This window comes from Penicillium soppii (assembly GCF_028829465.1).
Source record: "Penicillium soppii strain IBT 18220 chromosome Unknown utg000004l, whole genome shotgun sequence".
NCBI classification, from domain to species: domain Eukaryota; kingdom Fungi; phylum Ascomycota; class Eurotiomycetes; order Eurotiales; family Aspergillaceae; genus Penicillium; species Penicillium soppii.
This window is the reverse complement of record NW_026643234.1, coordinates 4,611,150-4,625,778: the sequence shown is the minus strand read 5'-3', so window position 1 is coordinate 4,625,778 and position 14,629 is coordinate 4,611,150. Positions and strand designations below refer to the sequence as shown.

General features: G+C 50.9%; 8 protein-coding genes across 8 annotated transcripts; 3 read left to right on the top strand and 5 right to left on the bottom strand.

The window, feature by feature from the left end:
- Nucleotides 1-117: 117 nt before the first annotated feature.
- Nucleotides 118-828, bottom strand: N7529_005171 (uncharacterized protein; the record flags this gene model as incomplete). The annotated part of the gene is made up of 1 exon (XM_057240698.1): nucleotides 118-828. The coding sequence occupies one exon, from the start codon at nucleotides 826-828 to the stop codon at nucleotides 118-120; it is 711 nt and encodes a 236-aa protein (XP_057099993.1).
- A 648-nt stretch (nucleotides 829-1,476) lies between these two features.
- rpl17 (60S ribosomal protein uL22) lies at nucleotides 1,477-2,501 on the bottom strand (the record flags this gene model as incomplete). Its single annotated transcript, XM_057240697.1, has 4 exons — nucleotides 1,477-1,626; nucleotides 1,687-1,874; nucleotides 2,105-2,318; nucleotides 2,499-2,501. 4 exons carry the CDS (start codon nucleotides 2,499-2,501, stop codon nucleotides 1,477-1,479), a joined length of 555 nt encoding a protein of 184 aa, XP_057099992.1.
- Nucleotides 2,502-2,908: 407 nt separating this feature from the next.
- N7529_005169 (D-mandelate dehydrogenase-like dehydrogenase) lies at nucleotides 2,909-4,190 on the bottom strand (the record flags this gene model as incomplete). The annotated part of the gene is made up of 7 exons (XM_057240696.1): nucleotides 2,909-2,998; nucleotides 3,059-3,115; nucleotides 3,169-3,450; nucleotides 3,499-3,608; nucleotides 3,679-3,910; nucleotides 3,958-4,056; nucleotides 4,107-4,190. The coding sequence occupies 7 exons, from the start codon at nucleotides 4,188-4,190 to the stop codon at nucleotides 2,909-2,911; spliced, it is 954 nt and encodes a 317-aa protein (XP_057099991.1).
- A 649-nt stretch (nucleotides 4,191-4,839) lies between these two features.
- N7529_005168 (NAD(P)-dependent alcohol dehydrogenase) lies at nucleotides 4,840-6,128 on the top strand (the record flags this gene model as incomplete). Its single annotated transcript, XM_057240695.1, has 2 exons — nucleotides 4,840-4,896; nucleotides 4,956-6,128. 2 exons carry the CDS (start codon nucleotides 4,840-4,842, stop codon nucleotides 6,126-6,128), a joined length of 1,230 nt encoding a protein of 409 aa, XP_057099990.1.
- Nucleotides 6,129-6,341: 213 nt separating this feature from the next.
- Nucleotides 6,342-7,213, bottom strand: N7529_005167 (SDR family NAD(P)-dependent oxidoreductase; the record flags this gene model as incomplete). The annotated part of the gene is made up of 3 exons (XM_057240694.1): nucleotides 6,342-6,613; nucleotides 6,671-7,101; nucleotides 7,158-7,213. 3 exons carry the CDS (start codon nucleotides 7,211-7,213, stop codon nucleotides 6,342-6,344), a joined length of 759 nt encoding a protein of 252 aa, XP_057099989.1.
- A 196-nt stretch (nucleotides 7,214-7,409) lies between these two features.
- On the bottom strand, nucleotides 7,410-9,742 carry N7529_005166 (uncharacterized protein; the record flags this gene model as incomplete). The annotated part of the gene is made up of 4 exons (XM_057240693.1): nucleotides 7,410-7,853; nucleotides 7,919-8,238; nucleotides 8,292-9,565; nucleotides 9,642-9,742. The coding sequence occupies 4 exons, from the start codon at nucleotides 9,740-9,742 to the stop codon at nucleotides 7,410-7,412; spliced, it is 2,139 nt and encodes a 712-aa protein (XP_057099988.1).
- Nucleotides 9,743-10,249: 507 nt separating this feature from the next.
- Nucleotides 10,250-11,171, top strand: N7529_005165 (putative 2-deoxy-D-gluconate 3-dehydrogenase; the record flags this gene model as incomplete). The annotated part of the gene is made up of 3 exons (XM_057240692.1): nucleotides 10,250-10,378; nucleotides 10,427-10,642; nucleotides 10,722-11,171. The coding sequence occupies 3 exons, from the start codon at nucleotides 10,250-10,252 to the stop codon at nucleotides 11,169-11,171; spliced, it is 795 nt and encodes a 264-aa protein (XP_057099987.1).
- Nucleotides 11,172-12,549: 1,378 nt separating this feature from the next.
- Nucleotides 12,550-14,379, top strand: N7529_005164 (ferric reductase family protein; the record flags this gene model as incomplete). The annotated part of the gene is made up of 1 exon (XM_057240691.1): nucleotides 12,550-14,379. One exon carries the CDS (start codon nucleotides 12,550-12,552, stop codon nucleotides 14,377-14,379), a length of 1,830 nt encoding a protein of 609 aa, XP_057099986.1.
- Between the last annotated feature and the right edge of the window lie 250 nt (nucleotides 14,380-14,629).

Below are 14,629 nucleotides of genomic sequence, written 5' to 3'. Positions count from 1 at the left end.
ATCTCCCTCCGGCAGCGCCTACACAACCAAAGGCACCGGTGCCGATCTTTCGCTATTGTCTAAATATAGGTAGACATGTATTATTCTACCTACATACATTCATATATATGGACGTACTTACTCCCTCTCAACAGCATCGGCCATCTCCCCAAGTGTCCCGAACCTCCAATCAAAAATTGGCTCTCCCGTATTCCCCATCAAAGCCCCAGCCCTCTCAATCCAAACAGACTTAATCCCGACCTCCCTCGCAGGCCGATGATCATGGAACTGACTCTGAGCCGTCTGCAAGACCGAATCAGAAGCCACTCCAAATTCACCCTTCACCGCATCCAGCATATACTCAAAGTTCCGTCGATCAGGCTTATAGCTCCCGATATCCTGCGCGGTGATGATCAAATCGAAATGCACGTTCTGCAAACTGCCCGCATTGGACTTGGCGAACGAGTCGCGGTCCACGTTCGATAAAACAACGAGCTTGAAGTGCTTTGACAGGCGGTGCAGGGCGTCGACGGTGTCCGGGAAGGCGGGCCAGGTTCCGATGGAGTTGCCGAAGTTGGTGTTTTCCTCGTCGCTGGGTGTGGGGAGGCCTAGGCGGGAGGCGAGAATGGGGTGGATGGATGATAGGAGGGTTGAGTAGGGGAGGTCTGGAGTTTGTTGTTGTTGGGTGCTTTCGAGGTCGTGGTAAACTGTTAGGAGATGCTCGCGGGTGAATTTGGTGGGTGTTTTCGAGAGGATTGGTTGGAGGGCGGCGATGATGCCGCTTTCCCAGTCTATCAATGTGCCGTAGACGTCGAAGCAGAGGAGATGGTAGTCTTTGGGGTTGGTCATTGCTGAGAGTTTTTGGGGTAGATGGGTTGGTTGAATGAGTTCATGGCGTGCTGTCGGTTTATATACACCCCTCATGCAGATCCCTGCTCGTGAAGGTGGTTTCTTGGCGTGTTTTTGGGGCGGAATCTGGCAGATTAGACTGTCGGGCACCGGAACTGGTATAGCTCGGACATAGACTAGATGTTGGATGTCAGTAAATCCCTCAGAATAAAATTGATACCTGGATGCCCAGATGTAATAGTCCAGCTAGTCATATAAGGCGAGTCGCCCCTACAATTCCAGTCGAACAATGCAGTGAACATGAAAGAACGAGATCATATTAAGATCGAAAGACGAGTAGTATGCAGTTAAGACGGAAAAGAAGCAGCCCGGATAGAAAAAAAACTCGATAAGAGTCGGAGAAAGAACCACGTTTGTATCATGATTGGATCGGGAAGTACAGAATCCTATTTCCATCAACCTGGGCCATATCGTTTAAACTTTTTATTTGGTTCTCCTCCGAATGTTGGCACCTTAAAATCTTGTATGATCCGGTATCGATTCCGTTCCAACATACACAGCTGACAGAACTCCGATCCTTCCCGTCCACCGCAAAAATCTTTTCATTGCGTAACCACATTCCCCTCACACCTTCTTATGGCAATCCGTTTATGCGTCAATGAGAGCACGGCGGATCTGGGTACCACGCTGGCGGGAAGAGAGGTGCTCCTTCTTCTCAACGACGGCCTTCTTGACCTCCTCGTTAGCCTCGGTGAGGATGAGCTCAATGTGGCAGGGGTTGGTCATGTAGGGGTTGATCTGTAAAAGAAAAATTAGTCTTTCGTGTCAGATAGTTTCCGGATGTTAGGTTAAACATACACGACCGTGAGCACGGTAAGTGCGGCGGCGACCCTTGGGGGCCTGGTTGACCTGAATGCGCTTGACAATCAGGGCGCTGGTGTCGAGACCCTTGCCATCGGCGTTGGCCTCAGCGTTCTTGAGCAGATCAATGATGTGCTCAGCGGACTTGACGGGCCAGCGGGCCTTGGAGACACCGAACTGCTTGCCTATAAACCAAAGTGGTCAGTTCATGTTCGAGCCCCGTGCAAAATTTCATCCGGATCGTAGACATCCACAGCATCGCCAATAAGCCAATCGTTCATCCCAGTCATTTTCCTCTGCAAAGTCCCTTTCCATATGGCTGTCGTTGAATCGGCGATGCACCCCTTCCCACAAATCCTCCAGTCCATCGATCCAGAATTCATTTTTTTTTTGAAGGAAAAAAAGGGCGACTCACCCTGGGCAGTGCGACCAGTGGAACCGGCGTAGCGGCGCATGGGAACAGCCATGGTCTTGGTGGTGACGTTCTCAAGGAAGGTGAGAGCCTTGGACAGCTTCATGCCGTTGATGGCCTGAGCGGTCTCGCGGGTGTTCTTGAAGCTGACACGCAGGTAAGAGCCGCGCGCGCGGGCGCTCTTGGCCTGCGAAATCTCCTGGGCGGCGTAACGGACCTGTAGAGAGCATTGCTCGTTAGCAATGATCGGGTGGTTCGTGATTTGAAGGTGACAGCGAAAGTTCGATCCGACATTCAATGGACATTGAATATCTTCACGATGTGCGTGACACGGGCATTTCGTAGGGAATGGTGTTCTGAAGGTTCATTTTCGGTAACAGGGACTGGCAGCACTCACCATCTTGAAGGAGTTGGCGAGGGGGTGTGATGGTCCTCGGTGATGAGTTGTTGGCGCTTTTCGACGTCCGGCTCTCGCTTGAGCCACTAGATTTGGTGCGGTTTTTTTCGCTCTTGGCGGTTTTTGCCCTAAGCCCTAGCGCTAGCCGTTTTGGATGGGCTTATGTCAAACCTTAGTCAGGTACTGCTGCCTTGAATATCGGGTGTCGGTGGATCATCTTTTCCAAGGTGTCAAGGTGTCAAGGTGTAAGGCCTTAAGGTGTCGATCTCTTTTTGGGGAGCAAAGTCCCAAAGTCAATCACGAACTACAACATACATCTACATTGTACATCTATGTCACCACCTTTGCTCTTTGAATTGAGACAATTTATTCCAGTCGCTCTATAAAATTTACATCTATCTGTTCTCAATCTATTTCTTCTGCTCAGGAACCTGCGTAATTAGCTCACCCTTCTCAACAGCCGATCGCAGATTATCCAACACCAGAATCTCCATATCCTTCTGCGTTTCATAGGTAGCAGTACCAATATGAGGCAGCAACATAACATTAGGGTTACTAACCAGACCAGGCTCGATCTGGGGCTCGCACTCGTACACATCCAGACCAGCGGAGCGCACCTGCATAAAAAGGTCAACCAAGTCCCAAAGCTTTCTTCACCGCAAATACATACCTTTCCAGATTCAAGTGCAGCAACCAACGCCTTCTCGTCAATCAGCGCACCACGCGCGGTGTTGACAATGACCACGCCGTCCTTCATCTTGCCGAACTCGGTTGCGCCAATGATGTGGCGTGTGGATGGGTTCAGAGCCAGGTTCAGGCTGAGCACGTCTGCATTGGCGAGCAGCTCATCGAAGGAAACATATGTGGCGCCGGCTTCGAGATCAGCGGGGAGACGGGAGCGGTTGTGATATTGAATCTTCATTCCGAAGGCCTTGGCTCGGATGGCCATTTCCTGAGTATGTTAGTTAGGTCTTGACTTGGAGTATATGTTTGCGCTTACCCGACCAATACCCCCCATACCCAGGATTCCGAGGATCTTATTCTTAGGGTCGTGACCCAGGGAGGTGCGGTATTCCCGTCCGCCTGCGGTGATTGGGCCTTGCCACTTCCCTGTTGGTGAACGTGGTCAGTCTCTGAATCGGAAATGAATTACACTCCAGCTTCGCGGAGAACTACTTACCTTCCCGGAGAGCAGTAATAGGCACATGGGCTTGGCGTAGAGCACCAATCATCAAAAAGATGCCAACATCGGCTGTCGCATTGTTCACTGCAACGGGGGTACTGGACACAGCAATGCCCCTTTCAGAGCAAGCAGGGACATCAATGTTGTCGTATCCCGCACCATTGTGGCAAATATACTTCAGAGACTTGGGGAGAACTGCGACCATCTCGGCATTGAAGGGACCGGTGTACTAGACGCCATAAGCGGGAGCTTCGCCTCGAAAATCGAGACCCTTACCTTGGTGGAGTTGTTGGATCTGTAGAGAGCCACCACATCGTCATACTGTCCCGCCTTGCAGTTCGCGATGAATTCCTCTCTGGTTCCGCTGGGAAATTCCTGGTTCGTTTAGCGGATGTCTATGCGCAGTGCAAATGCCAATCGCTTACCTTCAATTCTAGGAGTGAAGAGATGCTCTCCCACTCCTTGCGCGCGTGTGTGATTTCTCCGATGAGGAGAGCGGATTGCGACATGGTGTATTCTTCACATTGTTAGATGCGCCGGACGATCTCAGGGAAGATACTCACATTTGATTCTGGAAATCTATAGGAACTTTATTATAGAATAAACGGTTTAAGGGGTTGAAAGGAGTTAATAGAGATGGAAAAGAAAATAAAAGGGAAATCATTCCAAGAAACAAAAGATTGGAGTATCCCCGCTATCTAAACTGACCCCCATGTCGCGATCGCGGGGGCTCCTCCGGATTTAATGGGATATATAACTACCTACATAGTTAAGTATTAGTTTCCTACCTTGAATATTTACATTTCTATATACTCAGTTCTACTCATCTACTACTCTACTCTCTATCTAGCTTTGTTTTTCTATATATTCACCTCAGCTATCTCGTCTTTGTTAACACGCAAAAACACTTACCCCCACGTCGGGTAATGAAGTTACCCTTAATTGTTCAAACACCGACAGCGGAGCACCTCCGGGCAGCTGAATTCCCCCACGAGACTGTAGTGGAGACTAAATTGAGGGGAATGACGAAGTGCAAATGCCGTTCGGATTCATGACAACTTCCGGAAATTAGTACTTCAAGCTCCTCCCAATTTCAATTCTTCTCTTCTTCACTGTCGTTAGCTCCAAAAAGTTAACACTCTACACATAATACCCATCATGGCAGACACAACCACCACCGCCCTCGTCCTCCACGGCGCAAAGGACCTCCGCCTGGTAAGCAAACACACCCAAACAATAAAAAATACATAAAAACACCCTAACAACAAACCCAGGAACAACGCGCTCTCGCACCTCCAACCCCACAAAATGTCCAAGTCTCCATCCGCGCAACCGGCCTCTGCGGCTCAGACCTGCACTACTACAACCACGGTCGTAACGGCGACTTCGTCGTACGCAGCCCAATGTGCCTCGGCCACGAGTCCGCCGGCATCGTAACCGCCACCGGCGCCGGTGTCTCAAGTCTGAAAGTTGGCGACCGCGTTGCGCTGGAAGTCGGCCTTCCGTGCCGCGCCTGCGCGCTCTGCAAGCAAGGCCGCTACAACATCTGTAAGGCGATGCAGTTCCGTAGCTCGGCGAAGCAGTTCCCTCATCTGGACGGCACGCTCATGGACCGCACGAATCACCCAGCTGATATGTGCCACGCACTGCCGGACAGCGTGTCGGACGCCGGCGGTGCGCTTGTTGAGCCGCTCGCTGTAACGCTGCATGCTGTGCGGCGGTCGAGGCCGCCCAGCGCTGAGGAGGTCGCTATGAACGCTGCTGCTGGGGAGGAGACTGCTGCGCTGGTTTTTGGCGCGGGCGCTATTGGGCTCTTACTTGCTGGGGCGCTGGCTGTTAGCGAGAGCTTCTCGACGATTGTGGTTGCGGATATTGATGCGCGGCGGTTGGCGATTGCGGAGTCTATGGGGCTTGGACTGAAGACTGTACTTATTCCGCGGGCAGAGAGCCCGCCTCCTGCTAAGGATGCACCGGTTGCGGAGCAGACGGCGTATGCGCTTGAGAATGCGCAGCGGGTAGCGGGTGTTTTGACGGAGGCGGCGAAGTCGGAGCGCGGTCTGCTTGTTCCGGGCTTCAGTCGCGTTTATGATTGTACTGGTGTGCCGGCTTGTGTTCAGGCGGGTATTTATGCTAGTGCGCCTGGTGGTGTGCTGGTGCAGATTGGTATGGGGAATCCTATCCAGACGTTGCCTGTTGGTGCTGCGGCGCTACGGGAGGTTGATATCATTGGCGTCTTCCGGTATGATGGACATGCGTATCCTGCTGCTATTGCGCTGTTGGCGAGTGGGAAGATGAAGAGTGTGGAGGAAAAGGTTGTTACGCATAGACTGAAGCTTGAGGAGGGCGAGCGAGCATTCACGCTTGCCGGCGCCGGAGTTGATGAGGAAGGAAATCCTGTTGTCAAGGTCATTATTGAGAACAGACGGGACTCGAATGGCTCTCTGTGAGAGTTGAGTCTTAATTGATGACGGTGATGATGATTGAAATACCCGATTGTGAAAATAGAACAAAATATGTATATGTTGAAGAAGATATAGTGCTAGTTCTATACATAAGAATGAACCAAGATAATAAACTGTGTTCAAATTTGGTAATATCATAGACTCGTATAGAAGGCGTTGAATAACTCGCTACAACAATTTGCTAGGATAGCTAGATGCTCATTTTAAGCCTCCAGCCAGCAAAAGACTCTGGCCAGTCATGTAGCCCGTTTTCACAAGCATAGTCACAACATTAGCCGTCTCTTCGGGCGTCCCAAGACGACCAATGGGAATACCAGCCGCCACCTCAGGAATAGCCGCAGCATTAGGAATCATCCCGGTGTCCCCGATCATGGCAGGAGCGACATCATTAACACTGATATTGAACTCAGCCAGGCGGGTAGAAAGGTTTTTCATCATGCCGGTCAAGCCACCTTTGGAGGCGGCGTAATCTTGAGGAGGACAGAGTTAGCCAGTGTCGCAGGAAGAATTAAAAAAAAATCACATACGGCATCCATTGATACCTCCGCCTTGAGCAGCAATCGAGGACATAAACACAATACGGCCCCAATTCTGGCTCTTCATGCGCTCTACAACACCCTTGACCAAAATGAAAGATGCGCGCAGATTGACTTGGAGAGTGTAGTCGAATTCCTCAAGGGTGCAGTCCCAAATATTGGGTACTCGTTTTCCGTAACCGGCATTCGACACCAGGATATCAGGTCGATGGCCGTGCTCTGTGTCGATTTGCTGAAACATTGTCTCAATATCGTCAGCAGAGCCGACGTCCACCTTGTGGATCGAGATGCGGAGCTTGTTCTCGGCGTATTTGCTCTGCAATTCGGCCACCAGCGCATTCATGGCGGTTAGATTGGTCGCGTATGTTAATGCGAGATGGACTCCATGTTGGGCAAGCTGGTGTGAGCAGGCTGCCCCGATTCTAAGCACAAATTTTAGCATTATTTTCGGGATTGGGGTAAGATGATGCTAACTCACCCTCCCGATGCGCCGGTGATGAGGGCAAGCCGACCCTTGATCTCATTGAGGGACATGATGCGATTTGAATTGAAGTTGAGCTGTGACAAGCAATGCAAAGGCAGGTACCAGCTCGTCCAAGTTCAAAGCAATGGAAAGGGCGGCCACGGCTACCCCTCGGGGCAATCTCCGAGGTGTGCCCCCGCAGCCCCGCATCATTTGCCGTCGACCGGTGTGGGGGTAAAAAGTGTATTACAAGACTCGCACAATTTCCTAGAACAGAAGATTACTGCTCATATCACCCATCCAGGTAGATGGTTGCCAGGACTGCGATCGGTCTTGGCCTGCTTGGTACATATCGGATGAATTCTGGAAGGCATCGAGCCCCAAGAGCCCTCCGGAAATTTGGTCCCCGGAGACATAATCCCCTACAGCTTCCAGGTCCAGCCACGAGAAGTCGTTCGCTGGGCTGAATTGCATGTAGGGGTCTGCGACGGGGTTAGGAAGGGCTGTTTGCATTGGGAAGTCGCTATTTGTTTGTGATTCTGTGGGTGGATTCGTTGGTTTGGCTTTCCACAAAAGCTCTAGGAGACGAGCATAGCGTGATCCGACATCATCGGTGCCGGCGCTTGCTTGTTTGAGGACTTCAGTAGTTCGGACCACCAAGCCTTGGACCTTCGCTTCTTCTGAAGGGACCATCATGCCAAAGGAACGGGCCTGTATTATGGTCAGAGGGTCCAAAAAAGGGTGAATATAACAATATAGATCGCGCAGACTCTTACCTTGTAAAGAAAAACCGCAGAGTAGATTCCATACAAATAGAAGCGGAGAGGCATGAAATGTAGATGTTTCTCCGGATCTACCAAGTCCACCAGAATGGTCAAGTAAGACTTCGCCGCATCAACGGACTCATAGATGAACCGCGAATCCTGCATTGAGGCGACGTTTTTAAAAGTCGATCGCAGCTGTTCTCGTTGACCTTTTGCATCAGTCTTGGGTCTGGCCAGGGATTGAGAAATAGCCGCCTGGAATGCAAAAGCAGTCGTATATAGACGTAGATACTCATAAGATAACTGCAGAGTCGCCCGCATGGGTGGTGAGCCTAAACATGTTAGTACCCAAAACGCAACAAAGAGAGCCAAAGAACAAACTCACAATCCAACGAGCCCCAAAGCGACTTCCACCTCAAGATCGCCAGTCGGAAATCATCCACATACTTAACATAATCCCCCATCAACATCATCTGATTACTAGTTCTCATCCCCGAATACAAGACCTCATGAACATTCCCATAAAGCTGTGTAAGATCAAGCATAGCCTGGAAAATCTTCGAATAATCCTCGTCTCCCTCTTTAGCAGGCTGCAGCGAAGGAAAATCCTGACTAACAAGACCAGTCATAGGCCCAGGCCCACGCGACCAAAACGCCCTCCCAATCCGCACAGAAATCAACCGATCAGAAACATAACAACTAGCCCACGCCAACCGCCTCCTCGCCTCCCCCTCCTGGTCGCCGAACGGATCACCCCGGAAAGAAGTCCTATCCATACCAATGAAATAGCCCGAGCGCAGCGCAAGCCCAACATGCATCCACGCCGCGCGGTCTTCCTCCCCTCGGCCGACGCGCTCAATGCGCGGGCGTAGACCCTGCGGCTCCCATTCCGCAAGAAGAAGCAGCGCCTCGACAGCTTCGACGTCGCATTCCGCACCGGCGGCTATGCCGGAGATCAGTTCGTGCATGTATTTCGAGCAGTACTCGTGGATCTCGGGCTGGTCGACCAGGTCCTTGGAGGCGATTGTGAGGACGGCGGTGAGCAGGTGTTTCTCCGAGCTTGCGAAGGCGTCTAGTGCCGCGCGGGCGAAGTACTTCCTCGGCACGAGCGGGAGGTACGGGTGGAAGTTCTCTGCGTAGCGGGAGACCAGCTGCCAGACGGTTTCCGGGTCGAGGGATCTCGACTGCACCAGTCTGTAGGCTCTGATGCCTGTGGTTGGATTGCTGAATTCAGACACGACGCTGTTGCGCAGGTTCGTGTATGCTGGGAAGCTGGTTGAGTCTGAGCGGGCCTCGCGGGGCTCGGTTGGGGCGTGCGTTGCGATCCCGGTTAGACACTGCCAGGCATCTGATGGATTGCGTGGGACAGAGCCTATGGAGGTGTCGTCTTCATCTACGGATGCTTGCGCTGGCGCTGGCGGGTTCGGTGGTAGGAAGACCACCGGGCCGGGGTAGGAGGCTGACTGTTGACGATTTTCGGAATTAGACGGACTTGAAGCGTCGGAGTCTTTGCTTGGCGAGGTGTTTGTGGCCGGTGTAAAATTTTGGATTTTGTTCTTTCGGATTCGACGACCTCCGCGATTAGAGCCGCCGAGGACGCATTCGCGGTTTTCACGAACGCAGCGCTGGCATGGCGGTTTGCCTGTGCCGTTGCTGTCTCTGTGTATGGGTTAGCGCTGGAATGTAGATCCGGGGAAAGTTATACTGATGAATAGAATCAGATAAAAGGGCTTACAGGTCACATCTAGATTTACGCTGTCGGCAATGCAAACAGGCTCGAGATACTCGCTTGGCGATATCGCGCCGCGCGCTTTCTGTTGGGGATTCTTCCTCCATGTTTGTAAAAACGAAGCATTGGGGAGGAGCACTGGAGAATACAAAAAAGAGCCTTGGAGGCGTCCCCACAAAAGCTAGGTCCAGCCCTTACTCATCTGGAGGAGCTCAGGTTGTGGGGGAAGTTTGTTGCGCTTATGTTTTCCCTCTCTACGGAGTACATGTCTCTACATGTCTCTACATTTACTGTACATTTACTGTACACTTTTCCCCATGTATAATTTTGTCTGATATCTTTCGAATGCACCAATTTTATCCTGCATATCGATATATAGTTAAAATTAAATCAATATACATATACGTAACTAACAAACCAAGAAATAACTGGAGAAAATACCTCAATCCCCGACCGGCTATTGACCCGGCTGTAGGAATTGCCGTATCGGATTAACCCCGCGTCATTGGGGTCAATTCCATTTGTTTCTGTACTTCACAATTTCTATTTAGTATTTTGATTTCCTTCAGTACTCTCGCATTCAATTAATACAGTTTTATATTGCATACTTCACAATGGCAGATGTAATGAGCCTCTTCTCCCTCAGCGGGACAACCGCCCTCGTCACCGGCGGAACTCGAGGTATCGGCCAAGCCATGGCCTTTGCTTTGGCCGAAGCCGGTGCCGATATTATCTTGGTTCAGGTAAGAAGCACAAACAGATAACAGGGCACAGCAACTAACACCCAGCAGAGAGATGACACCAACACATCAACCAAAGACGAGATTATCAATCGTCTCGGTCGTAAAGCGTGGATCCACGTCGCCGAACTGGGAGATCGGAAAGCCGTCAAAAACATCGTGCCCGCATTGACCAGTCAAGGGCTCAAGCCGCAGATTCTGGTGAACTGCGCAGGCATCCAACGGCGACACCCGAGCGAGCAATTCCCCGACGAAGACTGGGACGAGGTGAGTTGCACTAAAATTCCAGAAATAGAAACAATTTAGCATATCGAACCATTTCTAATTCGTGGAATTTTACCCACAGGTACTAGAAGTGAACCTCTCCTCCGTCTTTGCTTTGTGCCGAGAATTCGGCGCCTACCTACTAGCCCGTGACGCCTCCGAGTTTCCCTCCGGCCGCCGAGGCTCCATCATCAACGTTGCCTCGCTACTCACCTTCCAGGGTGGGATTACCGTCCCCGCCTATGCGGCGTCCAAAGGTGGTATCGGGCAGTTGACCAAGGCGCTCTCGAACGAGTGGATCTCCAAGGGAATTAATGTCAATGCGATTGCACCTGGATATATCGCTACTGATATGAACACAGCTCTGATTAACGACTCTAACCGCAATACTGCTATTATGGCACGTATTCCCGCTGGCCGTTGGGGGTCTCCTGAGGACTTCAAGGGTGCGGTGGTTTTTTTGGCTAGTCGGGCTAGTGGTTATGTCTCTGGTGAAATTCTTACTGTGGATGGTGGATGGATGGGTCGGTAAACACCACAACCAATGTTTGAGAATGGATCTAGCGTGTATATAAATTATATTAAACTTGACTAACTATGGTCGTTGCATCCCCCTATATTTTTATTATACTGGGCTATTGGTTACTATCTACCTATTATGCATGTGTTAAGTGAGTGTAAGTCGAAGCCACAATATGATGCAGTGGGTGCGCCACAAGTTTCAACCGCCCAAAAAAGTGATCAGTTGTGCACAACTTCAAAACTTGAAACACCTAAACAAAGCTAATGTCGGACCACCCAAGAGACACCTATAAGGGACGATACAGCGTATGACAGCTAAAAATGGAGTCGCGATGGATCCTTTTACGAAACCTCTTGCGAATTAATTAATATTGTCCCCTTTATGCCCCTCATGGCAAATCTGAAATGAACCAGGGCCTTCCGTCCAAGCATTGGCGTGACGCCGGCCAGGCTGGACATGCAAGGATGATCACCAGCAAATCACAGTGTCCATTTAAAGGGTCCCTGAACTTGTTGGAAACACCGGCGTGCTTGGAATCTGAAAAGGAGTCCTGCCGATAGGCTCCAGCAATCTAAACGCCTTGAATACATATCTAATTGCTAATCAGACCATAGAGGGGATCTCGTCCAACCTGACATGTCGGACCTCTCGGTGCAACAGTTCGATTTCTTTTAAAACTCCTGCAGCCGCCGAACTGGATGTCAGAGCTTTCGCTTCTATTTTTTCCATTTCATTCTTTTCTCTTGGCTTCCATCGCTGGTTTCGACAATGCGTTGATCGCATACACTTTCTTTGATTTTTGGGACTTTCTGTGATCTTGACATCGACTTTGTCTATATGCATGTGCATTGTTCCCTGTGTTTTATTTGAAAAGATTCTCTGAAGAAAAACCCTACATAGAGCCTGTATAGAGGCACAAAAAAGGTGTTCAAATCGTGTATTCATCCCTTGGTGGCATTCCTGGTGAGTTTTCCCTCAACCCGATTCCTGGTGACGTTCTAATTGCTCTCAAATTCTTAGAGATCTCCCGTTGCTATCTGTTATTTTGATCTCTTTATTGACCTGGCCGGTTGACCTTGAAACCTCCTATTCAGGGCTCATTTGATACAATCCTTATTGTTCATTGTTTGATACAATGTTCCTATTCTGACACTTTGTCTTTGTTTCGCACCAAAAAAGGGCTCCTATCTATACTCTCGCGACTGCCCTGTTGGCCCTGTTTGGAATTTATTCTTCTCCGTCTTCGACTTCGAAGCCCCGCAATCATCTCATATCAATCATCTCAATCTCCACAGCCGTTGAGCGGCTTGAAACAACCCTCTATCGGAACTTGATACACATCTCATCTCTCGAGACAACATCCCTGTATCGAATCTTTGTGTATTCAATGGCAGCAGCTTCTTCGCATATCGCGGCACGAGGCTATGCATCAGACGCTACATACATATATGAATACTCCAGAGGACTGGGTGGAGTGGACGTTCCTCGCGATGTGATCATTACTCGCATCATCTACTCTTCACTCGCCTTCTTGGCTGTCGCTTTATTCTGTGGCCGGATAGCCCAGATCAGTCATGCCTGGCTACGCCAAATCACCGCCTGCGGCGCAAACAAGAAACAGCAGACCTTCTGGTCCCAAGAACACTCATCATGGTGGCCCAATATGAAGAAACACTTCCTCTACGCCCCACTAGGCAAGAAGAGACACAATCGAGAATTGCAGCTTTCCTCTGTCGTCAATGTCGGTACCTTGCCCTCGCGGTTGCAGACCATCCTGGTTGTCCTATACTTCGCCAGCCAGGTCGCATACTGTGTGATCTTGGACTACAGTGTCAACCACAAAGCAGCCCTGGTAGCTGAGCTTCGCGGGCGATCCGGGACGCTGGCCACCCTCAACATGGTCCCTCTTTTCCTCCTCGCCGGCCGTAACAACCCTCTGATTTCAATCCTGCACATCAGCTTCGACACATACAACCTTCTGCACCGCTGGTTGGGCCGTATGGTCGTCCTTGAATCAGTCGTCCACACAGCCGCATGGGCTGTCAACGCCTGCGATGAGCAAGACTTTGCGCACATGCTAACCCGCGTCCGAACAACGCCCTTCTTCGCTTGGGGACTAGTCGGCACCGTCGCAATGATCTTCCTATGCATGCACTCGCCCTCCCCAATCCGGCACGCATTCTACGAGACCTTCCTGCACCTCCACCAGCTGGCAGCCGTCCTCGCCTTCCTGGGCGTCTATATGCACCTCAAGCTAGACAGTCTCCCCCAACGAAGCTGGGCCCACGCCATCGCAACAATATGGATCTTCGAACGCTCAGCCCGTCTCATCCGCCTCCTCCACCTCAACGTTTCAACAGGCGGCACAACAACAATGACCGTCCAAGCCCTCCCCGGCGAAGCATGCCGCGTGACCTTCCACCTCCCAAAACGCATCCCCATCCAACCAGGCTGCCACGTCTTCGCCTACATTCCCTCAATATCCTGGTGGATGTCCCACCCCTTCTCAATAGCCTGGGCTGAAGACACACTATCCACCCTGACAGCCCCAACCACGCAAAGCAAACAATACACCGATCTAGAAAAACAAAGCACCCCAACAAGCGCCCTCAAAACCCAAGTCTCGCTCATAATTGGCGCCCAAAAAGGCATGACCCGCCGCCTGTACAACCTCGCCAACGCCTCACCCTCCAAATCCCTCACCATAGCCGGCTTCATAGAAGGCCCCTACGGCTCCCACCCCTCCAACCCCCAAAGCTATGGCACAACAATCCTCTTCTCCGCCGGTGCAGGTATAACCCACCACCTGCTGTACACGCGCGAACTCCTCAAACAATCCCACGACAGCACAGCTGCCACCCGCCGCATCTACCTCATCTGGTCCGTCCGCTCAACAGATCACCTCTCATGGGTAAGCACGTTCATGGACCAGATCCTGCGTCTGCCTGGCCGCCGCGACATCCTCACCGTCAAGCTTTTTGTCTCGAAGCCGCGAAAGGCTGCAGACATCGTCAGTCCCTCGGCGAGTGTGCTGATGCATTCTGGAAGGTGTCGGCCTGATGTGGTGCTTGATGAGATTTTGCCGGGGCGTGTTGGCGCCGCGCTGGTGAGTGTTTGTGGGCCTGGTGCTTTTGCGGATGAGGTGCGTGCTGCTGCTAGGGAGAGGATTGGGAGAGGTGCTGTGGTTGATTTTACGGAGGAGGCTTTTACGTGGTGATTTGTTTGTGCTTTGCTTTTTAGTCAGCGTTTGGTGGTTGCATTAGTGATTTAAGCGTAATATTGACTTTGTATAGTACTATTTTGGGGCCTTTTTCTACATATCAATCATGCTCTTGAGAAAATTGCTTCGGCTCTTGTAGGTACGAGAAGTATGTGACGGTAGTTGTTAGGCGGAAATGATTGTAATTGTTCGTAAATTTTGACCGAGAGGCTCTATTCTAATTTATTATCTAGAGCATCCCCGTAGC